The sequence below is a fragment of the Microcaecilia unicolor genome, chromosome 8 (genome assembly GCF_901765095.1).
Source record: "Microcaecilia unicolor chromosome 8, aMicUni1.1, whole genome shotgun sequence".
Taxonomy (NCBI): Eukaryota; Metazoa; Chordata; class Amphibia; order Gymnophiona; family Siphonopidae; genus Microcaecilia; species Microcaecilia unicolor.
Genome location: NC_044038.1, coordinates 219,674,008 through 219,700,974, shown reverse-complemented (window position 1 = coordinate 219,700,974; position 26,967 = coordinate 219,674,008). Strand labels below are relative to the sequence as shown.

Here is a 26,967-nt window from a genome sequence, read left to right as displayed (position 1 = left end):
TTACTCTGCGGGGAATTCGTGTAACTATTTAAACTGAAGTGAGCTTCTACATTTTGGGGGCAATCTCCAGAACTATGCGAGTCAGAGCTGCTTTAACCACCTTGTGGGTGGGTCCCGGGTCCAGGTGGCACCCTTCCCTTCCCAGGCCAGCAGAGCAGATTCCCTTAATCCCCTGCCAGCCAAGCTGCTTCCCACCCAAAAACATTTGGCATAAAACGCGAAGCTGCTGTCTAGGCCATGCTGATGGCTCTGCTGGTCCTGCCCCTTGGAAATGGGAAGTCCATGTCATAAGAGTGGGACTGGCAGACCCTATCAGCAGTGCAGCCTAGACAGTGGCTGTACGCCTTTGTGCAGCTTTTTTCGTTGCTGGGAAGGAGCAGCTCTGGCTGGGGGGAGTGGGGGTTAAGGATATATGATCAGAGCGATGGGCAAGGCAGATTAACCTGATAGCCTTGATTAAAATTGCTTTACTGTGTAATGGGGTGCAATAGTCAAGACGGGTGGGGAAAAAAAGAAAAGAGTAATGCATGGAATTGTGGAGTGTCAAAAATGTGATGAATCGTTTGTAGTTGGCGGAAGACTACAAAAAAAAACTAACTTTAGTCAAGTGTGAGATATGTGGCAGAAAGGAGAGAGATCCTGCTTTTCTTTACTTGAATTTAAGGCAGGCTAAAATGAGAATAACGGAAAGTAGATACTGGAAAGATAGAAGTGCCAAACAGAGTAATGGGGGAATGAATGAGAGAGAGATGCACCAGAAAAACAGCAAGTGACAGTTTTATCAGGAATGAGCACTAATTGATGATCTTTTAGCCAGCTAGCAACTGAATCAAGGCAGATCTGTAAAGGAGTGAGAGAGGGAGAGGAAAAGGTAATGGGATAGATCTGTAGAATGTCATCAGCATAAAGGTAGGTAGATTCCAAAGGATTGGATGAGAGCAGCAAGAGGACTCGGCAGAGCAGGCCATTTTTCGGCGCACCTTAGTAAAAGGACCCCTCAAAGCTGAAGCCTGCACAGGTCCCGGATTTGAATATATCCATGAATAATACCATTGATGATGAGCAAAATGCTCATCATCGATGGCTGAATATTGACCCCAAAATTTACAAAGCCAAAGAAGGATGTGAAATTCAAGACAAAAATCCAACAGAATAAAATTAAGCATCATATAAAGTTACTCTACCAATAAAATAAATCTCTCTCTCTATACAAGATAGATATTATGATAGAAAGAGGAGCTTTAAGGGAGCCCTTGGGGGTCTATAAAGTATTTCAGAAACAGCTGCTGCTTTGAAGCTGCATTCAAACAGGCAATAGGTCTAAATAATCCACAAGAAATGGAAAGGAAATTTAGGGGGGTAGATGGGGGTAGGGTGTGCTGAAAGGGAAGAATTTCTTTATTGAAAGGGTACCAAATGCATGGGACTGCTTTGCAGTGGAGGTGGTGGGAAATGCGAGGACACAAGTCTAGAAATTATGAGCCATGCACAAAGGAGTTTCAGATTCAAGCAGGCGCATTTAAAAATCGGTATGGCAATAGACAGAAAAAAAAACAGCAGACTTGGAAAGGCTTTGCTGTGAAATTTGCTACTTATAATTGGACGTACACAATTCTGTGCAATGCTGAAGTCCTAGAGGGGCATAATTGAACGGAGCGCCCAAGTTTTCCTGAGGACGTCCTCAGGAAAACATGGGCAAAGTGGCGGGAAAACCCGTATTATCGAAACAAGATGGGTGTCCATCTTTCATTTCGATAATACGGTCGGGGACGCCCAAATCTCAACATTTAGGTCGACCTTAGAGATGGTCGTCCTTAGAGATGGTTGTCCCCGGTTTTCGGTGATGAAGGAAACCGAGGATGTCCATCTCAGAAACGACCAAATGCAAGCCCTTTGGTCGTGGGAGGAGCCAGCATTTGTAGTGCACTCATCCCCCTGACATGCCAGGACACCAACCAGGCGCCCTAGGGGGCACTGCAGTGGACTTCAGAAATTGCTCCCAGGTGCATAGCTCCCTTACCTTGGGTGCTGAGCCCCCCCAAAACCCACTCCCCACAACTGTACAACACTACCATAGCCCTTACAGGTGAATGGGGGCACCTACATGTGGGTACAGTGGGTTTGTGGTGGGTTTTGAAGGGCTCACATTTACCACCACAAGTGTAACAGGTAGAGGGGGATGGGCCTGGGTACGCCTGCCTGAAGTGCACTGCAGTACCCACTAAAACTTCTCCAGGGACCTGCATACTGCTGTCATGGAGCTGGGTATGACATTTGAGGCTGGCATAGATAGAGGCTGGCAAAAAGTATTTTGAGTTTTTTTTTTGTAGGGTGGGAGGGGGTTAGTGACCACCAGGGGAGTAAGGGGAGGTCATCCCCGATTCTCTCCGGTGGTCATCTGGTCAAAAAATGGACCAAGTAAAGTCGGCCAAGTGCTCGTCAGGGACTCCCTTCTTTTTTCCATTATCGGCCAAGGCCGCCCATGTGTTAAGCACGCCCCAGTCCCGCCTTTGCTATGCTTCCGACACGCCCCCAGGAACTTTGGTCATCCCCGCGACGGAAGTGCCGATTATGCCGATTTGGGTGACCCTGGGAGAAGGATGCCCATATCTTCTGATTTGTGTCAAAGGATGGGCGCCCTTCTCTTTCGAAAATAAGCCTGCTAGTGGTTAAAGAGGTTACAATCCATGAGTAGCTGAATCAGCAGGACAAAAAGTATTATGATCAAGGTCATAGGGCACGTCAGTGGGAGGTGGGATTTGAACTCAGGATTCTCGTCATTGAATTCCACATTTCTGTATTTTCACATCTATCACTATACTTTCTATGACTTCATTTCATAGTCTTAAAACAAGTAAACATGCTCTTACCTGTTCTGTATCCCGTGTTGTTGAGGTACACTGCAAATGTGCGTATTTCATGTTGCGCCTGCCAGGATGGGGAGGAGCAGTTCTCATTATTAGTGTAGGTGTTATGGTTGTGGACATATTTCCCAGTAAGAATAGAAGAGCGGGATGGGCAGCACATAGGAGTCGTGACAAAGGCATTGATAAAGTGGGCACCCCCTTGTTCCATGATCCGCCTCGTCTTGTTCATCACCTGCATGGAACCTGAAATAAATCCCAAATTATATACATTCTTGGTTATGATTCTTACCCAATCCAACAAAACAGCTAAAAGAGGCCATGGAAATTCACAGTGCAGGTAGCGACAGGAACGAGACAAACTTCCTCGATTGCCATCCTAGACTTTGTACTTTTGGAGTAGAAGTAAATTGATTTTTTTTTTACTCGTTCCAAAAGTACAAAGACTAGGGGACACTCGAGGAAGTTACGTGGAAATACTTTTAAAACAAATAGGAGGAAATATTTTTTCACTCAATGAATAGTTCAGTTCTGGAACAAATTCCTGGAGGAAAAGTCCATAGTCTGCTATTGAGACAGACATGGGAAGCAACTGCTTGCCCTGGGATTTGTAGTAAGGAGTGTTACCACGATTTGGGTTTCTCCCAGGTACTTGGCCACTGTTTGGAAAACAGGATACTGGCCTTGATGGACCTTTGGTCTGTCCCAGTGTGGCAATACTTACGCACTTATACCCTCCGCTTAACTAGTTTCTGAAGCATTCACTTTAGGGCCCAATAACAAGAGCACTCAAGTTTATCAGTTGCCCGCGTGGAACTGTGTCAAAGGCTTTGCTGAAATCTAAGCACACCACATTTACCACTCTCCCTAGATCCAACAGTTTGCTTACCCGGTCGAAGAAATTAATCAGATTTGCCTGACAAGTCCTGTCTAGTAAAACCATGTCGTCTCAGGACCTACAGTCCATTGGATTCAAGAAACCTCACTATCATCCATTTTAGAAACATGTCCATTAATTTACTCACCACATAGGTCAGACTAACTGGCCTGTAGTTCCCAACCTCCTCCTTACTTCTACTTTTGTGGAGAGGAATCATGCTCTGTGCATACTGATGTTCCCAGGAATATAGTTTTCGCAGACCAATGGCAGAGATGCGATGTACATGCATATTTTCTAAAATATTTGAGTAGATATGCACAATTTTACCTTCTTCAGAGCAGGAGAATATGCGAGATGATGTGTGCTACCGAGGATAGATCTGGGACCCCAATTTAAATGAGGCATATAGGTGCTTTTAGAAAACATTAAAAAGACTCAAATGTCCACCTAATATTAAATATAATGTCATGGACCACATTATACAGTACCTGTTGTGGTGTGGGGGGAAGCTTTCTAAGGAGGTTTGAGCCATGGGATGGGGTACCTTTGGGGAGGGAGCCATGTGATGGGGTGGGCACATGCTCACAAGTGAATGGGTAGAGAAGGGTTGCTTTGAGGGGGATTCTTTGGGGGGGGGGCTTTCTGTCGGAGAACTGTCAGGGGTCCTATGATGTGGTTGTTAGGGGGTGAGCCGACAAACTGTATCCAGCATTCACCACTAACAACATCATGAGTGTTAGTTGGTCATCGCATTATTTTTATGATAATATGCAACATTTAGGGACTTGGCAGAGGAGATGTGTAACTACTGGAAGCCTTGCTAGGAGGTCTGAATAAGTGATTTTTTCACGATAATGTTCTTTCCCCTTAAGTTAACTAGTTATGCTCTTTGCATGATAATCCTTCACTTAATAGACCTGCCAAATATTTGCAAGCACAATTACTAGGCAATTTAGACAGAAGACATGCAGCTGATTTAAATAGATGTGATTTTCTTTTTTTATAAAGCTGTGAACAATTCAGAGATTCTGGGAAGAAGTAAAGAATTATTTGGATCCTGTCTGCATGGTGTGTTTGGACTATCTGTTTACTGGAGAGGTTGCCATTCTGAAAGTCGGTATTTTGCTTGTATTATATTTGGTGTCAATGCTTCTTTTTGTGGCCATTTCCATTTCCCTATATCTTCCAAAGAGCAGAAAACACCAGTTCAATTGCTATGATTTTCTACTCTGAAAACAGTACAGTTTTTAACATAATTATTATAGCAGGATAGTATAGAAGGGGGCTTGAATGTTGGCGTAAGTACTGGTGCTGTAAGAATTAAGTGGAGGAGTGGCCTGGAGTGGAGGAGTGGCCTAGTGGTTAGGGTGGTGGACTCTGGTCCTGAGGAACTGAGTTCGATTCCCACTTCAGGCACAGGCAGCTCCTTGTGACTCTGGGCAAGTCACTTAACCCTCCATTGCCCCATGTAAGCCACATTGAGCCTGCCATGAGTGGGAAAGTGCGGGGTACAAATGTAACAAAAATAAAATAGATACTATTGGAGATTCTACATGGAATGTTGCTATTCCACTAGCAACATTCCATGTAGAAGGCCGCGCAGGCTTCTGTTTCTGTGAGTCTGATGTCCTGCACGTACGTGCAGGACGTCAGACTCACAGAAGCAGAAGCCTGCGCGGCCACATTGGTGATCTGCAAGGGCCGACTCCTACATGGAATGTTGCTAGTGGGGATGTTGCTCCTGGGGAACTGAGGGACTGAGTTCGATTCCCACTTCAGGCACAGGCAGCTCCTTGTGACACTGGGCAAGTCACTTAACCCTCCATTGCCCCATGTAAGCCACATTGAGCCTGCCATGAGTGGGAAAGCGCGGGGTACAAATGTAACAAAAATAAAATAAAAAACCTGGAGGTGGCAAGGCCTGACTTATCAAACTTATGAGGAAAAGACCACCAGTGGTTGGAAAAATTCGGAGGGGTTGATATTCAGTGCACAGTGATAAGTGGCTTGTAAGCCGCTCACAACCATAGGCCAAATTAACCCTAGGTATTCAATACTGGGGCATATCCGGCCTCCGACATTGAATATCTGGGTTAGCAAGGCAACCTGAGAGTTAACTGGGCACAGTTAACTCAGCAGGTACAGCCTTTCAGCTGTCCTAACGTTATCTGCTCATTTAAATGGTTAGCAGACTAAATATTGCCTCTAGCTGGTTAAGTTCTGGCTCCACCCATGCTCTGCCCCGGACCGCCCCTAACCTAGTTGGTTAGTGATTTGGCAGTCAGGAGGGATATTCGGTGCATTAACCAGTTAAAAGCTGCTGAGTATCCAGGCATGACCAGCTCAGTGGGGTTTAACCAGGCAGCCTAATGGTTAGTGCAATGGGCTGAGAACCTGGGGAACGATTCCCACTGCTGATCCTCGCGATTCTCGGCAAGGTCATTTAACCCTCCGTTGCCCCAGGTACTAAAACTTTGATATACCATCTTTCTATGGTAGATGCAAAGTGGTTAACATTTATTATATTGCAGATACTTTTCCTGTCCCTAGTGGGCTTATTATTTTTAATAATTACATTTGTACCCCGCGCTTTCCCACACATAGCAGGCTCAATGCAGCTTACATAGTAAATAGAATTACAAAGTCTTGAAGGAGAATGCTACAAGTTGTAGTAAACATAGTAGTAGTGGGGTTTGAGGATATGTATATTGAGCATGGAGAGGTAAACAAAGATAGGATGAGCAAAAGGAGAAGAGATTGGGAGGGGTAAGGAGTAGGAAGGATGGAGAGGACGAGATTGAGGAATGAGCATAAGGAGATTGTGAGACATGGTCAAAGGTATAATAATCGTCGGGGCAGGAATCATGTGGGTGGGTTTAAAAGTGGAGGAGTGGCCTAGTGGTTAGGGTGGTGGACTTTGGTCCTGGGAAACTGAGGAACTGAGTTCGATTCCCACTTCAGGCACAGGCAGCTCCTTGTGACTCTGGGCAAGTCACTTAACCCTCCATTGCCCCATGTAAGCCGCATTGAGCCTGCCATGAGTGGGAAAGCGCAGGGTACAAATGTAACAAAAATAAAATAGATACTATTGGAGATTCTACATGGAATGTTGCTACTATTGGAGATTCTACATGGAATGTTGCTATTCCACATGTAGAAGGCTGTGCAGGCTTCTGTTTCTGTGAGTCTGACGTCCTGCACGTACTTGCAGGATGTCAGACTCACAGAAGCAGAAGCCTGCGTGGCCACATTGGTGATCTGCAAGGGCAGACTTCTACATGGAATGTTGCTAGTGGAATAGCAACATTCCATGTAGAATCTCAAATAGTAGCAACAGTGGAGGAGTGGCCTAGTGGTTAGGGTGGTGGACTTTGGTCCTGGGAAACTGAGGAACTGAGTTTGATTCCCACTTCAGGCACAGGCAGCTCTTTGTGACTCTGGGCAAGTCACTTAACCCTCCATTGCCCCGTGTAAGCCGCATTGAGCCTGCCATGAGTGGGAAAGCGTGGGGTACAAATGTAACAAAAAAATAAATAAATAAAAAGTTAAGTTGGGTCATTAGGGTAAGCTTATAATCTAATACATGTCCCTTTACCTTCACCTTTCAATCTTTTTGAATATCGACCCCTAAGAGATCAAGAAAGAGACCTGGGGATGGGCGAGTTGGTTTGGGGCACTTTCCCCAGATATACGCATGTCAGCTAGGCACATTGAACGGATCATGTTTTTTAAATCTGTCATCATTTACTATGCGAGCATGTTTATCAGCTGTGTTAAAACTAGGCCTCTCTGTATTCTGTATGCACACATGGAACTGGGTAACATTCATTTGGCTCTAATTGATGGATATTCTTTGCAGTCGTGTCCCAAGGTAAGGCTGAAACTTTATGACTTTATACAGACCTGGAAGCTCCATATCGATGAGCACATAAGATCTCAGAGGCAGAAAGCAAAGCAGAGTATCTTGAATGTACCAGATGAATAAAACTTCCTGCATTTCAATTAGGACCAACCTCAGGGGCCATGTAAACTCATTAAAGGTTTCTCCCATAATATATTTCAAATTATCTTTATAACATCAATCTTGCTGTGACTGGTACCAGGGGAGTCATTAAAAGATGCAGGTTTGAATTGTAAATATAGTGGTAATATCATTAACGTGTATATTGTGAGACTGGACCAGTGGCTCAGTTGCAGTGCTGTGGCAGCTCAAGCCACTTTGTACTGTAGAGGTTGGGTACACTGTGGCAGACAGCTCCCCTCTTCCTATGCTTGCCACCTCTTCAAAACACTAATGTCTCCCTGAGGGCCGAGTCTGACCTCTATGCTGCCTATTGCCGCTCTTACATATGGACAGAGGGGCCTATATTCAGACCGTGGGAGGGAGCCAGGCTGCCTCCCACAATCAGTGCCAAGCCTGGATATTCAATGCCGGGCTGTTTCCAGCGACTGGCACTGATTATCTGGTTTATATTTGGCAGGTTCCAACTTAACCAGCCAAGCCGACATTCAGTCGGTTACGTTGGAACCGGCCAAAGATAGTCCATGTATTCACGCTGCCAAACACCACGCTGAAAATCGGCTGTCCGCTAACCATTAAGCGCAAATTTTCAACAGGTCATGGTCGGCTGTGTCCTGCTGAAAATTCACAGCCAGCCAGCCAAGTACAATTTAACTGACCAGGTGCTGTTCCTGGCCAGTTAAATGGTTTTTAATATCGGGGGTGGGGGGGGGGGGGGGGGAGGAGAAGAGATCCTAATTAAGCAGGCACAATTGCTCAGTGAAACACGCCTAACACAAAAAAACTCCAAAATACCCAAACTGAACATGCACTTAGACTGTGGTGTGTTGTGATGCCGATTGTGGTCTTAGTTATATTTCTTTTGACTTTTGTCTTCTCACTGTCTGTATCTTTATAATCAATTGTCTTAGATCTGTTTGAGCCCTGTTTTTTACATTTATTTTTGCTTTTATACTTTTGTTATACACTCGCTTTGATGCTGATGTGAACAAATGCATCGAACACTGTTAACTTGTGTAATGGTTTTTATTTGTGAGTTGCTGGACTTGCAGATGAACCTTTTAATGCTCTAATTCACAGTGGGGGGGGGGGGGGGTTCCCCCCCAAAAATAGACACGGTTGTGTAGTTGGAACAACGCAGTCTTTAGATACTGAAGAGACAAACTCATAACCCATCCAATGCCTTGATGACGACTTATCAACAAACAGCTCTGAAATGAAGAGATCCTTGAAGAAATAAATGAATCTAGTGAAGATGCATGGCATCTGATTAATCAGTTATTCTGGCCTTAGGTCCCACCGTGGTTTGCACTGACAAGCTCAAGTCATATATAGATTATCTGAGAAATATACCCAAGGACCTCTGCAACTGCATTGGAACAGAACAGGAATTGAAATATTTAAGCCTACCCTCTGGCTTTCTGTTGCACAAGAATGTGAGATAATGCATTTAGCGTGTCTCAATATGTATTACTCAAATTGGTCCCACGGTGCAGAGGACCACCCTCTTTTATTCTTGCTTTCCTTATAATAAATCTCTTTGGAATGCCTTCATCCCCCCCCCCCCCCCCCCCATTTACTTTCTTTGTCTAGTTTTAATTATGAAACGTCTCGGTCACCTTTGGAATGAAGGAAGGAAGCAAAGGGAAATTCTCATGCATTTCATGTCTTGTAATGCGATCAGGCTGCCTTTTATGCCAATACCACCCTGTACTCAAACCCCATTTAGCTATTTTCCTTTATTTCTTTACTTCAGATTTTGGCTTCACATTCTGTTCTACTATGCAGCACGGAGTCAGGGAAAACTTCAGATTTCATACAATATGTTCTACAATAATTACACAGAGTTGCGTCAGTAACGAGTCTGTCGTGGGGAGGAATAGCATGCAACAGTGAGTGCTGTCTTTCATGCTCTAGGGTCATCTCATTTTGGTGTGTGTTACTACTTTAAAAAGGGGGTATTGATTAATACTGGACAACCTATGGATGTTGATTATTTTATCCATGGCTTTCATACATGTACATATCATAGGGTAATTTTATAAATGGGTTTACACGTGGAAAAGACCTTTAATAAAACTGCATGGTAGTAGATGTGAAGTACACGTGGAGGGGCACAATCGAAAGGGACGCCCAAGTTTTGTTGAGGACGTCCTCGCAAAACATCCCGGTGGAGGGGCGGGGAAACCCGTATTATCGAAACAAGATGGACGTCCATCTTTCGTTTCGATAATACAGTCGGGGACGCCCAAATCTTGACAATTAGGTCATCCTTAGAGATGGTCGTCCCTAGGCTTGGTTGTTTCTGATTTTCGGCGATAATGGAAACCAAGGACGCCCATCTCAGAAACGACCAAATGCAAGCCCTTTGGTCATGGGAGGAGCCAGCATTCGTAGTGCACTGATCCCCCTGACATGCCAGGACACCAATGGGCAGGGCCGTGCCTAGGGTCTCTGGTGCCCCCCTGCAGACTATCGGTTGGCGCCCCCCCCCCCCCCCGGTCCAGCAGAGCAGGAACAGAAGGGAGCAGGCAAGTAAGCCGGACCTCAGGAAAAAATAGCACTGTATGTATCCCTTATTGATAAGTCTCTGACTCTAAAGTTTAGCAATTTCATTAAAGCAAAATGTATTTTCACATATCACATCCTATCCAAGGAGAATGCTTTATATATGTCACCCGTCTGTGGTAAAACTTCACACAGTATCAAAATACCTCTAATATGTAGTCGTGCCAGCCGAGGAAACTAACTGTGCTCAGCTCACAAGAGACAGAGTGAACATAAAATAAAACTTCATCCTTAAAAGATAATATCGGATGAATGCATGAAGGTGAATATGAATTCCTGTGAATGGAATCAATTTGATTTACAATAAATCCAGATACTACTCCCTCATATATATAACAAAAAATTATTTAAGTGGAATGGAATTATTTGACTGTACTGGTAAACAGAAAGAAATACTCTATTGCATTCTAATCTCCTTTACACCAAAGGATATAATTCAGATCAAACATTTATCTCTGATCAACTATCTCAGATCAAATATTTATTTCAGATCAAATATTAAGGTTTCCTTGCTTACAGTCACTTAAATCTACCTAGCCTTTATATAGCTTATAGGATTTAAACACTCTTAAACTGAAATTCACCCTTTTCTATTCTTCATAAACTTCAAGTAATCCTGAAATATTCAGATCCTTTTCTCACTAGAGAAACTTCAATCGCCACCAATCTCTTTTCACTTATATTTTCTCATTTACCACAATCAGGCACTCTTTTATAACTTCAGTCAACAAACACAGGAAGTCACAGCTGGATGTCTCTCTTGGCAAAGGACAGCTCTCACTCTGTTCATTTCCGGGGCAGATTTCTTAACAGAAGCTGATCATCCAATCAGAAAGCTCTATTTGAATGCAGATTAACATACAGACACTCATGGGAATGTTTAGTGAAAAACACCGGACTAATTTGCATATGATTTAAACAAATCTGAGCATATGACAACCAAGTACAGACTCCCAGCACCTGAATTCTGCAATTAGATTTAAGGCAAATACTTTTAAAACTTATTTTTAGCACTTTTAAAATTTCAGGTTCTCTTTAATTTGAATGCTGTTTCAAGCTCTGAAACTCACCCTGACTGAGGAGCTAGCCCCAAACCGAAGCATAAATAGCAATCTGGTTGTATTCTCACGTAACTTGAAGAGCATGCCTGCCTCAATTAATACTGCTCCTTTGCATGAAAAGGGGAGGGCAGCGGAGATAGGAGAATCACAAGTTCAGGTGAAAGATTTTGCAAGTGAGCAGACGGGACGGCAGGGCAGTGGCCCCCCTGCGGCGCTTACCGCATCAGCATGGCCCTGCCAATCGGGCACCCTAGGGGGCACTGCAGTGGACTTCAGAAATTGCTCCCAGGTACAAAGCTCCCTTACCTTGTGTGCTGAGCCCCCCAAATCCCACTGTACACCACTACCACAGCCCTTACAGGTGAAGGGGGCACCTAGATGTGGGTGCAGTGTGTTTATGGTGGGTTTTGGAGGGCTCACATTTACCACCACAAGTATAACAGGTGGGGGGGGGGGGGGGCTTGGGTCCGCCTGCCTGAAGTGCACTGCGCCCACTAAAACTGCTCCAGGGACCTGCATACTGCTGTGATGGACCTGAGTATGACATTTGAGGCTGGCACAAAATATTTTTAAAGATTTTTTTTTAGGGTGGGAGGGGGTTAGTGACCACTTGGGGAGTAATGGGAGGTCATCCCAGATTCTCTCCGGTGGTCATCTGGTCAGTTCAGGCACCTTTTTGTGCCTTGGTCGTAGGAAAAACAGGCCCAGGTAAAGTCGTCCAAGTGCTTGTCAGGGACGCCCTTTTCTTTTCCATTATGGGTCGAGGACGCCCATGTGTTAGGCATGCCCAAGTCCCGCCTTCGCTACACCTCCGACACACCCCTGTAAATTTTGGTCATCCCTGCGACAGAAAGCAGTTGGGGGCGCCCAAAATCGGCTTTCAATTATACTGAATTGGGCGACTCTGTGAGAAGGACGCCCATCTTCCAATTTGTGTTGAAAGATGGGCGCCCTTCTCTTTCAAAAATGAGCCTGATAGTGACAAAGTGACAAAATGACAAAATAATACCTTAATTTTTGAATGGGCGTTGCTCCTACCTTTCACCTTTTTGAGGGGTGGGGAGGGTCTGGAGGGGTTCAGGGAAGGGAGACTATCAGGGATTTATTTTTTGTTGGGGGGGGGGGGAGAAATCAGGTGGGGGAATGGAGAGGGGCTGCTAGACTACCAGGGCCTGTTGGTGTCAGGGGTGAGGGGGTGGTGGTCTGATCACGTATGGTCAGGTTGGGTCAGGGGGAAGGGTCACTAGACTACCAAGATTTTTGGTGTGTTGGGTTGGGTCAGGTGGTCCACTATGCTATGGGCTAACCAAGGTGAAGCATCACACTTCACCTCAGATGACCCTCAAGGTGAGCTGCATGCTTCCTCACCTCAGCCTTGGTAGAATAGCCCCACTATGGCTCTCTGCCCATCAGCCTCCTTGGCACTTCTCTGCTATTTAATAAACTGCATTTCCATGTATTTAAATATAGAGGGTGTGAATCTTTACAGCAGAGATCCACAATGGGCTATTTTCTGCTTGAAATACGTCTCTGCAACACACAACACTAAAAATGTTCAGACATCTTGCCAACCATGTGCTTCTGTCTGTGATAGCATTCTGCACTGACTCTATGGTTGGCCTACATAAAAATGCTCTAATTTATAAGATAATTATCAGGGTGACTATAACAATTCTCAGTAAAGCACCTATTTTGTAAAGGTCTATATAAAACAGGCTCCGACAATAATCTCCCTCGGTGCACAAATTCTCTTCTACATACAACCCTTGAAGTATTCACGTGCTGTACCTCAAGGAACACCTATGCACACATTGGGTTAAAGTACACATGCACTTGTTTGTGCACAGATGTTCTAACAAAGTGAATGATACATACCTGTAGCAGGTGTTCTCCGAGGACAGCAGGCTGATTGTTCTCACGACTGGGTGACGTCCGCGGCAGCCCCCACCAACCGGAAAAGGCTTCGCGGGACGGTCGGCACGCAGGGCACGCCCACCGCGCATGCGCGGCCGTCTTCCCGCCCGTGCGCGACCGCTCCCGCCAGTTGAATGACAAGCAATAAAATATGAAACACAACTCCAAAGGGGAGGAGGGAGGGTAGGTGAGAACAATCAGCCTGCTGTCCTCGGAGAACACCTGCTACAGGTATGTATCATTCACTTTCTCCGAGGACAAGCAGGCTGCTTGTTCTCACGACTGGGGTATCCCTAGCTCTCAGGCTCACTCAAAACAAGAACCCAGGTCAATTGAACCTCGCAACGGCGAGGGTATAACAGAAATTGACCTACGAAGAACAACTAACTGAGAGTGCAGCCTGACCAGAATAAATTCGGGTCCTGGAGGGTGGAGTTGGATTTACACCCCAAACAGATTCTGCAGCACCGACTGCCCGAACCGACTGTCGCGTCGGGTATCCTGCTGGAGGCAGTAATGAGATGTGAATGTGTGGACAGATGACCACGTCGCAGCTTTGCAAATTTCTTCAATAGTGGCTGACTTCAGGTAGGCCACTGACGCTGCCATGGCTCTAACACTATGAGCCGTGACATGACCCTCAAGAGCCAGCCCAGCCTGGGCGTAAGTGAAGGAAATGCAATCTGCTAGCCAATTGGAGATGGTGCGTTTCCCGACAGCGACCCCTAGCCTGTTAGGGTCGAAAGAAACAAACAATTGGGCGGACTGTCTGTGGGGCTGTGTCCGCTCCAAGTAGAAGGCCAATGCTCTCTTGCAGTCCAATGTGTGCAACTGACGTTCAGCAGGGCGGGTATGCGGCCTGGGGAAGAATGTTGGCAAGACAATTGACTGGTTAAGATGGAACTCCGACACCACCTTCGGCAGGAACTTTGGGTGGGTGCGGAGCACTACTCTGTTGTGATGAAATTTGGTATATGGAGCATGAGCTACTAGGGCTTGAAGCTCACTGACCCTACGAGCTGAAGTAACTGCCACCAAGAAAATGACCTTCCAGGTCAAGTACTTCAGATGGCAGGTATTTAGTGGCTCAAAAGGAGGTTTCATCAGCTGGGTGAGGACGACGTTGAGATCCCATGACACTGTAGGAGGCTTGATAGGGGGCTTTGACAAAAGCAAGCCTCTCATGAATCGAACGACTAAAGGCTCTCCAGAGATGGCTTTACCTTCCACATGATAATGGTAAGCACTAATCGCACTAAGGTGATTCCTTACTGAGTTGGTCTTGAGGCCAGACTCTGATAAGTGTAGAAGGTATTCAAGCAGGTTCTGTGCAGGGCAAGAACGAGGTTCTAGGGCCTTGCTCTCACACCAAACGACAAACCTCCTCCACTTGAAAAAGTAACTCTTTTTAGTGGAATCCTTCCTGGAGGCAAGCAGGACCCGGGAGACACCCTCCGACAGACCCAACGCAGCGAAGTCTACGCCCTCAACATCCAGGCCGTGAGAGCCAGAGACTGAAGGTTGGGGTGCAGTAACGCTCCGTCGTTCTGCGAAATGAGAGTCGGAAAACACTCCAATCTCCACGGTTCTTCTGAGGACAACTCCAGAAGAAGAGGGAACCAGAGCTGACGGGGCCAAAAGGGCGCTATCAGAATCATGGTGCCGCGGTCGTGCTTGAGCTTCAGTAAGGTCTTCCCCACCAAAGGTATGGGAGGATAAGCATACAGGAGGCCGGTCCCCCAATGGAGGAGAAAGGCGTCCGACGCTAGCCTGCCGTGTGTCTGAAGTCTGGAACAGAACAGAGGCAGCTTGTGGTTGGTCTGAGAGGCGAAAAGGTCCACCGAGGGGGTGCCCCACTCTCGGAAGATCTTGCGTACCACTCTGGAATGGAGCGACCACTCGTGCGGTTGCATGACTCTGCTCAGTCTGTCGGCCAGACTGTTGTTTACGCCTGCCAGGTATGTGGCTTGGAGGAGCATGCCAAACTGGCACACCCAGCGCCACAGCCCGACGGCTTCCTGACACAGGGGGCGAGATCCGGTGCCCCCCTGCTTGTTGACGTAATACATTGCAACCTGATTGTCTGTCCGAATTTGGATAATTTGGCAGGACAGCCGATCTCTGAAAGCCTTCAGCGCGTTCCAGATCGCTCGGAGCTCCAGGAGGTTGATCTGCAGATCCTTTTCCTGGAGGGACCACAGACCCTGGGTGTGAAGCCCATCGACATGAGCTCCCCAACCCAGGCGAGATGCATCCGTCGTCAGCACCTTCGTGGGCTGCGGAATTTGGAATGGACGTCCCAGGGTCAAATTGGTCCGGATGGTCCACCAGAGCAGTGAAGTGCGGCAACTGGTGGAGAGGCGGATGACATCTTCTAGATTCCCGGTGGCTTGGAACCACTGGGAAGCTAGGGTCCATTGAGCAGATCTCATGTGAAGACGAGCCATGGGAGTCACATGAACTGTGGAGGCCATATGACCCAGAAGTCTCAACATCTGCCGAGCTGTGACCTGCTGAGACGCTCTGGTCTGCGAAGCGAGGGACAGGAGGTTGTTGGCCCTCGCTTCGGGAAGGAAGGCCTGAGCCGTCTGGGTATTCAGCAGAGCTCCTATGAATTCCAGAGACTGGGTTGGCTGGAGATGGGACTTTGGGTAATTTATCACAAACCCCAGCAGCTCCAGGAGTTGAATAGTGCACTGCATGGACCGGAGGGCTCCTGCCTCCGAGGTGTTCTTGACCAGCCAATCGTCGAGATATGGGAACACGTGCACTCCCAGCCTGCGTAGGTACGCCGCCACCACCACGAGGCACTTTGTAAACACTCGCGGGGCGGAGGCGAGCCCAAAGGGCAGCACACAATACTGAAAGTGCCGTGCGCCCAGGCGGAATCTGAGATACTGTCTGTGAGTTGGCAGTATCGGGATGTGAGTATATGCATCCTTTAAATCCAGGGAACATAGCCAATCGTTTTTCTGAATCATTGGCAGAAGGGTGCCCAAGGAAAGCATCCTGAACTTTTCTTTGACCAGGAATTTGTTCAGGCCTCTCAGGTCTAGGATGGGACGCATCCCCCCTGTTTTCTTTTCCACAAGGAAGTACCTGGAATAGAATCCCTGCCCTTCCTGCCCGGGTGGTACGGGCTCGACCGCATTGGCGCTGAGAAGGGCGGAGAGTTCCTCTGCAAGTACCTGCTTGTGATGGGAGCTGAAGGATTGAGCTCCCGGAGGACAATTTGGAGGCAGGGAGGCCAAATTCAGGGCGTATCCGCACCGCACTATTTGGAGAACCCACTGGTCGGAGGTTATGAGAGGCCACCTTTGGTGAAAAATTTTAACCTCCCCCCGACCGGCAGATCGTCCGGTACAGACACTTTGAGGGCGGCTATGTTCCCGTGGATCCAGTCAAAAGCTCGTCCCTGGCTTTTGCTGTGGAGGCGCAGGGGGCTGCTTAGGCGCACGCTGTTGACGGGAACGAGCGCGCTGGGGCTGTCCCTGTGCCTGACGAGGCCTTCGGGCCGGCTGGTTGTACCTACGCTTTGCAAAAGAATAGGGTGCAGCCTGCCGGGCCCGGGAAAAACGTCCACCTGCTGAGGTGGATGCTGAAGGCGCCCGGTGGGAGAGCTTGTCGAGAGCGGTTTCCCGCTGATGCAGTTGGTCCACCATCTGCTCGACCTTCTCACCAAAAATGTTATCCCCCCAGCAAGGGACGTCGGCCAGTCTCTGCTGGGTGCGGTTGTCCAGGTCAGAGGCACGCAGCCATGAGAGCCTGCGCATCACTATACCTTGGGCCGCAGCACGAGATGCCACGTCACAGGTGTCATAGATACCCCTGGACAGGAACTTTCTGCACGCCTTCAGCTGCCTGACCACCTCCTGATAAGGCCTGGACTGCTCCGGCGGGAGCTTATCGACCAGGTCCGCCAGTTGTTGCACATTAGTCCGCATGTGGATGCTCATATAGAGCAGGTATGACTGGATGCGGGTCACGAGCATGGAGGATTGGTAGGCCTTCCTCCCAAACGAGTCCAGAGTGCGAGACTCCCGCCCCGGGGGCGCCGAGGCGGTATCCCTCGAACTCCGTGCCCTCTTGAGAGCAGAATCCACGACCGCCGAGTCATGGGGCAATTGGGGCCGCATTAACTCTGGGTCAGAGTGGATCCTGTACTGGGACTCTGCTTTCTTGGGAATGGTGGGGTTAGTTAACGGTCGCACCCAGTTCCGAAGCAGTGTCTCCTTGAGGACATTGTGCAGCGGTACCGTGGAGGACTCTCTAGGTGGTGATGGATAGTCGAGGACCTCGAGCATCTCGTCCCTCGGCTCTTCCACAGAGACCACGGGAAAGGGAATGCTAATAGACATATCCCGCACAAAGGAGGCAAAGGAGAGACTCTCAGGAGGTGAGAGCTTCCTCTCCGGTGAAGGCGTTGGGTCCGAGGGAAGGCCCGTAGACTCCTCTGAGGAGAAATATCTAGGGTCCTCTTCTTCCCCCCACGAGGCCTCATCCTCGGTATCGGACATAAGCTCGTGGAGCTGAGTCCTGAACCGGGCCCGGCTCGACGTCGAGGCACCGAGGTCTCGGTGTCGTCGAGCGGTGGACTCCCGTGCCGGCGGGGACGGAGCTCCCTCCATCGACGTCGACGGGGACTCCACCTTCGTGGCGGTCGAGACCGGCGCCGCAAGCGGCGGCGGTGTCGACGGCCCCGGCGCCGGGCTAGAGCTCGCCGGCGCCACAGACATCGGCGCCGAGGGCGCAAGCACCCCCGGCGCCGGCACAGCCTGGCGCATCAGCCCTTCCAAGATCCCCGGAAGGATGGCTCTGAGGCACTCGTCCAGGCCCGCTGCCGGGAAAGGCGGTGGGGCCGGTAAGGGTGTCGGTGCCAGAAGCTGATGGGGGCCAGGAGACGGCACCGAGGTGCCGGAACCCTGACGCGTCGGTACCTCCACAACCGACGGGGACCTCTCCTCTCGACGATGACGCTTCGGCGTCGCCTCCTCTCCGATGTCCGGATGCACCGAGGGCGACCGGTGACGACGCTTCTTGTTTTTCTTTCGATGCGCGTCACCGGCGCCGGGAGGTATGGAGGAGGAGGAGGACGATCCCCCTCGGTCCCGAGGAGCCGGGTCAGACAGGGTTCGGTCCCGTGGGCCACGGGCTGAGGGAGTGACCGGGCCGACTGCCCACGCGGCCGCTCACCTCTACCCTCGCCGGCGGACCGGCGGGCCGACGGGACCTGTTCTCCTGGGGTCGATGCCATCGGTGCCGATGTCTCGGGCATTGATACCGGTACCGAAGGACCGGGCGTCGATACCGATGCCGTCGAGGTCGACGTCGAGGGGCCGGCGCAAGTTCCAAAAAGACGGTCCCGCAGAACTTGCCTCGCAACCTGAGTCCGTTTCCGGAGACCGAGACACAGGGAACACGACTTGATATTGTGCTCCGGCCCGAGGCACTGGAGGCACCAAGCGTGGGTGTCGGTCTGCGAGATCGGCCGGCCGCAGCGACCACACTTTTTAAATCCACTCGGGACCTTCGAGGACATCGACGGAAAAATCGCGTCGGCGAAGTCAAAGTCGTCAATGGTGGCTGAAATCACACCTCGAAAAAAGAAAACGACCGTGCGGCCACTAGGCCGCAACGCGGCGTCCCCGCTGGAAACGAGGGAAAAAAGGGAGCGCGTGCTCCACACGCTCAGGTTTTTTTTTTTTTTTTGAAAAAGAAACTGGCGGTAACAAAAACTAAGTAGAAAAAGCAACGATCCGCGTAAACGCGATCGAAAATCCGGCGGCTGAAAACAGAGAGAGCGGCAAAGCACAACTCTCTCCAGACGCGGAAAAAAAGGAACTGGCGGGAGCGGTCGCGCACGGGCGGGAAGACGGCCGCGCATGCGCGGTGGGCGTGCCCTGCGTGCCGACCGTCCCGCGAAGCCTTTTCCGGTTGGTGGGGGCTGCCGCGGACGTCACCCAGTCGTGAGAACAAGCAGCCTGCTTGTCCTCGGAGAACAACCATTTTCCATGTGTAAAACAGTTTACATGCTATCGAATTGCCCCTTGTGCCCCATCCCATTTGTTATATAGAAATATCAGGCCCCATATATGATTTATCTAGGGCAAGCTCTTATCTTTCTGCACAATGGCAGCAGTTCAGTTGAGCCCCCAAGCGAAACTTTCAAATAAGATTCTAGAAGGAAAGAGGTAGAAGGGAAGCCTTTATCCAACAATTTAGGAACTGGGGAGTCAGCTCTGAAGATATAACAGTTGCTGAGATCTCTTATTCTATTCCCTATTGTCTCTTTTCCCTCAGCCTCTGCTGGAGTACTCTCCCTTCTACTCTTAACCCCTGCATGGCACCTTCCAATCCTTACTATACTCATGGTCTCTTCCCAGGGCCTCTACCTCTCTCTCTCTTCTCACAATTTCTCCTTACATTGCTGGTTCCAACAGTGTATCTAGACTATTAATTTTGGGTGGGCCTCAGCTTAAAGTTGCCCTCCTCTCCCCCCCACCCCGTGCCCACCAACTCAAAATGCCAGTACTTTAGCTGGAAGGGATCCCCAACTCCCATCAGCTGAAGACTTCCTTCTTGGGCAGCCAGAACTTCTACCAAGCTTGACAATCAGTAGCAATGTCCATCCTTGGTAGGAGTAATGGTTGCCCAAGGAGGTGGTCTTCAGCTCGTGGGACTTGGGGATTCCCACCAGCTACAGCAAAGATTTGTCATGGGTGGACTTGAGCCCAAAGCTGGTGGGGCCCTGCCCACCTGGGTCTACCTGTTGCTACACAGTAGCAGGAGATAACGATAAGAACAAGTCCCACCCCTTGCATTGATTTGCCTGGTAAGAGTAAGCTCATGTGGGAGAGGGGGGATTGCTTCATCACTGAGCATATTGGTATATGCCAACTGCCAATTCCTAGGACCCATGCTGAATTTCCCTTTTAGTGGTGTCAAGTTACCTCTGGCCATTCTGGAAAGGTAGATAGTAAGGCCTCTTTTTGCTTGGGCCCTCATCAGAGGTTTTTTTCAGCATAGCATTAGTTCATTATTCAGCATCATTCAATGCGGTTCCAGAAGAGACAAACGTGAATATGTAATTTTGATTCAACACAGAAATTACTAGGGGTTCACCTAGTGTGGAGATGAAACAGGCCCCATTGGATTTTTGCAAATGGGTGTCTTGTTTTGTAAAGAACACTTTTTTGGATATGTGCATAGCTGTATTTTCATGGTTTTTTAAATCAATTTTTGCACAAGCAATATTATAAAAAAATTGTACTTGGGGTTTTTAAGGAATGATGCATGACAAAGGAACCATCTAAAAAGGCATATGAACCGATCAATATCTGCAATTTTTGGTTACTGAGGTCCTTTTTTCCCCATGAGCAAAGCTTCACTGGCTCCCCATCAAAGAAAGAATAAATTTTAAGATCAACACAATGACCCACAAGATCATCCACGGCAAATCCCCTGGCTACATGAATGAATTGATCGACCTCCCTGCTAGAAACAGATCGATTTCTTCACGAACTTATCTTAACCTACACCTTCCCAATTGTAGAGGAATTAAATACAAGACCTACTACGCATCCAGTTTCTCCTTTTTGGGCAGCCAGCTTTGGAACGCTATACCCAGTCCAATCCGATTAATAATTGACTTCTTGCCGTTTAGAAAAATGCTGAAAGCTCATCTCTTTAAGCAAGCCTACCCAAATGTCCCAACCTAATCTCGCCAACTTCCACCCCCAATTTTGTTCTGACTTAAATACAAACCTCCCATCCTTCTCTTTCCATCTTTCCTTAATTTCATCCCTCCTTACCCTTTCTCCCACATTACACTATCCTATCTACCCTCTTTTATCCTAGTCATATATTATCTAGCTCAACTTATCATACACTACTAAGCCCAACTTTACATTGTTTTACTACTGTTTTATTAAAATTCTATTAATTTGTATTTCAAATTACTATGTAAGCCGCATTGAGCCTGCATTATGTGGGAAAGCGCGGGGTACAAATGTAATAATAATAATAAATTATTGAAGTTCTGCAACTGGACTTTCAATTGTCAGATTTCTTAGACCTCATTGTTTTTGGTTGAAATTTAAAGCGCCATTCCAGCATTGGATACAGTTTTTATTTTGGATTTCAATATCCTACTCACCAAGTTCTACATCTTGGTCATCAGTAAGAACAAGGATGATGTTTGGCCGGATATTTCTGCGGTCCCTCTGAAATCGTCCTTTTATGCGTTGATTTGCCAAGAAAGCAGAGCTTCCGTCCACCAGGGGAAAAGCGATCATGATGAGCAGTCCCAGGACTACGTTGTACCACGCCATAACCTGCAGGTTTTGCATCCTCCTTAAGAAAAGATGCATTAAATGCGCAATATGTTCTTGTCCTCTTCACTTGCAGCCCTACAGATTGAGAAGAGTGTTAAACGTAAGATTTCTTTCTGAAAAGTAAGTTCCATATAAAACATACGAGAGAGAGATTTTTCTCAGTTTGAACTGCATAATACATCAACGGTATACTTCATTCTCAATCAGTTCATCACATTCTGGGCATTAGGAAAATAAATCACTCTTTTTATAGTAAAATGTGCTTCTATTTCTCCATAAATAGATACGAAAGCATTTTTTTTCACTTGCACAACTACAAACTGTGTCAAACCCCAGTGGCCAACACAGGAAGAGGCTGCATTAAAAAAAAAAAAAAAAAAGCAGAAGCCTTAATCCTCTTGCTTTCACAATGATTCAGTCGTCATCATGTCCCCAAAGAGGTCAGGTGATGGGATGTTAAATCTCTCCCTCTGAAATTGCACAAGTCCTCTATTTGAGCCAAAGGTCAAGAAGGGACCATCTTGAGCTCATGGATCAGAATAGGGTGTTGCACAGACATTTCATTGTTTCAAGCAAATGAAAAGAATAGAACAAAATGAAAAGGAAAACCCTAAGACTTTGTGCTTAGCCAAAATTAGGCTGAGAATTCATTGGTTTCGCATCTAAGAGGTGATTTTGTAACCAGGACTTCTGAGATGTGTTATAATCACTTTTATGGCAACAGGAGAGAGGGAAACAAAGCCAAGCCAAAAGAGCACAAGGAGCCTCCAAAGGTGGGTTGACAGCCAAATTTTATTGAAGGACCTGACACGAGCCGTGTTTTGGCGGAATATCTGCGGCAGGGCTTGTCAACGTCAGTAACAGTCTGGATTATATCCTCTGTTCTTTCAATATCAGCGGGAAATGCCACCACATACAACATAGTAAATGACGGCAGAGTACGGTCCATCCAGTCTGCTCGACAAGATAAACTCATTTTACATGGTATGTGATACTTTATACCAGAGTTTGATTTGTCCTTGCCATTCTCAGGGCACAGACTGTAGAAGTCTGCCCAGCACTGTTCCTGTACTAAAAGTTCTGAAGATTCTGGAATCCTAAAGAGTTACAAGATTCCGGAATCCCAATTAGTAGCAACATTCCATGTAGAACCCCAAAGAGTAACATAGTAACACAGTAAATGACGTCAGATAAAGAGCTGAACGGTCCATCCAGTCTGCCCAACAAGATAAACTCATTTTACATGGTATGTGATACTTTATACCTGAGTTTGATTTGTCCTTGCCATTCTAGAACAATGTAGTCAGTTCTCTCAATCGAGGAAAAAAAGAAAAAACACTGCCAGGGCTCTCTATTCAGGTAATAGAACTTTAGGGGCCCTGTTTACTAAGCGGCCTTATAGGTCCATTAGCGTTTTTAATGCACGTTAACCATGTACGTGCCTACAATAACCCCGATAGGCACCCTACACGGTTAGGTGCATTAAAAACACTAACGCGCTTTAGTAAACAGGGACCTAGGTGAGTAATTTTTCTCATGGCTGCCGCTGATATTGAAAAAAAACAGAGGATATTCTCCAGACTGTAATACCGACATAGACGACCCTTCACACAGGCGTTCCACTGAAACACAGCTCGTGTCAGGTTCTTCAATAAAGTTTGGCTGTCAACCCACACTTGAAGGTCCACTGTGCTCTTTTTGCTCGATACAATCACTTTTATGACAGTTTCCAAGAGGTGTTCGAGGGAAGAGGTAGCTTATATATATATATATATATATATATATATATATATATATATATATATATATAGTTAAAAGATTCATTAATGCTAGTTGCTCTGTTGGTTTAAACTGTCACTAATGCATCTTCTGTAGCTTCAGCTTGAAAGCAAAAATTAAAGTTCTTGACATTTATTAAAGGTTACTGCCAGTTGGTGTTTCTTTACACTGCAGGGAGTTCTCTCACTAATTAAAGTTTAAGTATTAGTGAGAAAGAACACAAATGCTAATGACCTAATTCCCTATATGTTGCCATTTTTATTTCAAGATCATGACAATAGTCTGACAAAGAGGAAACGAACATGAGGATTTCAGCCAGTAACTTCTCATGTTTATGTTCTGTGTTGACTCAACGGTAAGCTCAAAGAGTAGGGACTCTCATGTGTATTTGTACACTCCTGTGGACATCAAGGTACTAGTAGCACCACAGGGAAAGGGAATGGGACTTGATATACCGCCTTTCTATGGTTTTTGCTACTACATTCAAAGCGGTTTCCACAGGGCCGGTCCTAGGGTCTCTGGTACTCCCCTGCAGACTATCAGTTGGCACCCCCCCCCCCCTGTCAAGCATCTTCTTTCTGTCTTCTCCCTCCCTCCCTCCCTCCCTCCCTCCTCCATTCCAGACTCCCCCTTGCTCCCTCCGAGTTCCAGGCCCGGTGGCCCGCCCTCCCTCCGACTCGAGTTCCAGCCCGACCTCTTCTAAATGACTAGGAATAAAGGAGTGACACCCCCTTACTCCTTTAGTGGTCACTGACCCCCTCCCACCCTGCAAAGTTATACATGAAACAGTACATACCAGCCTCTGACAGCTTCAGATATTATGGCCAGTCCTATTAGAGCAGCAAACAGGTTCCAGGAATAGCCTAGAGCAGTGGTTCCCAAGCCTGATCCTGGCACCCCAGCCAGTCAGGTTTTTGGGATAGCCACAATGAATATTCATGAGAAAGATTTGCATGCAGTGAAGGCAGTACATGCAAATAGCTCTCATGAATATTCATTGTGGATATCCAAAAAACCTGACTGGCAGGGGTGCATCGAGGACCAGGTTGGGGAACCACTGGCCTAGTGGTCTGTGCAGTGCACTGTAGAGGTGACCCAGGCCCATAATCCATTCCACTTGTGGTGAAAAGTGTCAGCTTCCCCCCCCCCCAACACTTACTGTACCCACATATAGGTGACACCTACAGTCATAAGGCTATTGTAATGGTGTATAGTTGGGTACAGTAGGTTTTTTTGTGGGTTTTGAAGGGCTTGCTATACAATATAAGGGGATAATGGTGAGATGTGTACGTAGGACCTTTTATGTGAAGTCCACTGCATGCTCTTCTGGGATGCCTGTGTGGCCAGTCTACTAGGAAAACTGGCTCCTCCTACATCCCAATGGCTTGATTTTGTGCATTTTTCACTTGGAATTTTTTTTTTTTAAACGGTCCAAAAAGATAGACATACTAAGCACAACAATGTGTAGGAAACAGGGGCGTAGCCAGACAGCAGATTTTGGGTGGGCCTAGACAAGAAGTGGGTGGGCACAAGTGTTCTCCCCCCCTCCACCACCAACTTAAAAAAATATCTCAGCTGACGGGAAAACACTGCTCTTTACCTTGGTAGCCTGCTGCAGGCATGCGCTGAAAACTGAGCATGCGCAGTTGCCAGTATCGGCAGCTTAGGAAGCTCAGACTTCTGAAGTGGAGAGCAATGTTTTCAGCACCATCAGGGGGAAGTCTTCTGCTGGCGGAGCTTGGGATCCCCACCAGCTACCACTAAATGTGTGCTGCTGTTGGGTGGACCTGAGCCCTAAGTGGGTGGGCCCCGGCCCACCCAGGCCCACCTGTGGCTACGCCACTGCTAGGAAATGGTCATTTTCAAAGAAAAATGATAAGACGTTTTTCTGGTTTGAAAATGGTCATTTTCACAACTTGATTGTGGATGTTTTTACAGCAAAACATCCAAAACTGGATTTAGACGTCATGTCAAAAATGCCCCTCTATGTAACTTTGTTAAGTCTGTGTGCTTTGAAAATGAGCACCACAGTGACACATCAAATGACAGCACATAAAGACTGAAATCGCCTATCTAGTTTGCCCAGCCCAGTTGTAAGTGTCGTTCCATGAAAGCTGCCCCCTCCCATGCTTAAATACACACATCCTAGTGTACTTTAATGTAACTCACCTCCAGATAATACTGAAAAAGGTAGGGACAGCCTGGATGGGCCAACTGGTCTTTCTGCCATCACCTGCTAACCAATGGACAAGGATGTATATACTTTATCCATGGTGTCTCTTGAAACACTGGAGGAACTGTTATCTCCCAGATACGTACACAAAGACAGTTTGTGTTAAGGTTGCCAAACATTTAATGCTTCACGGATCATTTACCTTAGGTCATCTCTCAGTCTCTCTGCTGTCAGTCATAAATGTTCAAGCTATGCTTAGATTTCAACAAGAATCTCACTGTTACTGTATTTAAAGGAAACAATGTTTCCTAAAACCCTTTGTCCGCTTGAAAACAATGGCAAGCTTAGCAGCATTCTCCACACCTGCTTTGACAACTGGGTTAAGAACATTTTAACAAAATCCACTCCTGAATATCAGAAATGTTTCCTATACCTAAGAAACTAGTTTTATAAATAGCCAGCTTCCGAAGACTACTGAAGACATATCTGTTCAAGAAGGCATACCACAAACATCCATCTTAAATACTAAAAATTAAGAATGTACACGGCCTAGACACAACCGAAATCTTATCACTTGACTGATTAACCTCTTTGCTATTAGTGAACAAGCATTATCACTTTTATCCCTATGTCGAATATGGTCTCTCCATAGTCGATGACCTAATGTATGTTATAATCCAATTATCACTCAGGAACCTGCATGCCATACCATAATGTATTCTTCTTTCAATTCCCACTGCAGCTCCTTGTGACTCTGGGCAAGTCACTTAACCCTCCATTGCCCCTGGAACAAAATAAGTACCTGAATATATGTAAACTGCTTTGAATGTAGTTGCAAAACCTTCAGAAAGGCAGTATATCAAGTCCCATTCCCCTTTCCCTATTTGAGATTCTACATGGAATGTTGCTATTCCACTAGCAACATTCCATGTAGAAACCTGCCCTTGCAGATCAGCAACGTGGCTACGCAGGCTTCTGTTTCTGTGAGTCTGACGTCCTGCACGTACGTGCAGGACGTCAGACTCACAGAAACAGAAGCCTGCGCGGCCACGTTGCTGATCTGCAAGGGCAGGCTTCTACAGGGAATGTTGCTAGTGGAGGAGTAGCCTAGTGGTTAGTGCAGTGGACTCTGATTCTGGGGAACTGGGTTCAATTCCCACTGCAGCTCCTTGTGACTCTGGGCAAGTCACTTAGCTCTCCATTGCCCCTGGTACAAAATAAGTACCTGAATATATGTAAACCGCTTTGAATGTAGTTGCAAAAACCTCAGAAAGGCAGTATATCAAGTCCCATTTCCCTTTCCCTTATGACATCACAATATCAGAAGTGAGCCAAGTATCAGGCAATCAAGCCATTGTGACATCACTGATGAGG

At 47.2% G+C, this 26,967-nt stretch overlaps 1 protein-coding gene across 3 annotated transcripts in view; it reads right to left on the bottom strand.

The window, feature by feature from the left end:
- SULF2 (sulfatase 2) overlaps positions 1 to 26,967 on the bottom strand; it is a 317,708-nt gene that overhangs the window by 88,130 nt on the left and 202,611 nt on the right. For all 3 annotated transcript variants that reach the window (XM_030211408.1, XM_030211410.1, XM_030211409.1), the window contains 2 exons: positions 21,464 to 21,716; positions 2,871 to 3,110 (listed from right to left, as the gene is read on the bottom strand). In XM_030211408.1, coding sequence (XP_030067268.1) covers positions 2,871 to 3,110; positions 21,464 to 21,677 — 454 coding nt within the window. In that variant the 5' untranslated portion in view covers positions 21,678 to 21,716. The remainder of the gene's footprint in view (positions 1 to 2,870; positions 3,111 to 21,463; positions 21,717 to 26,967) is intronic.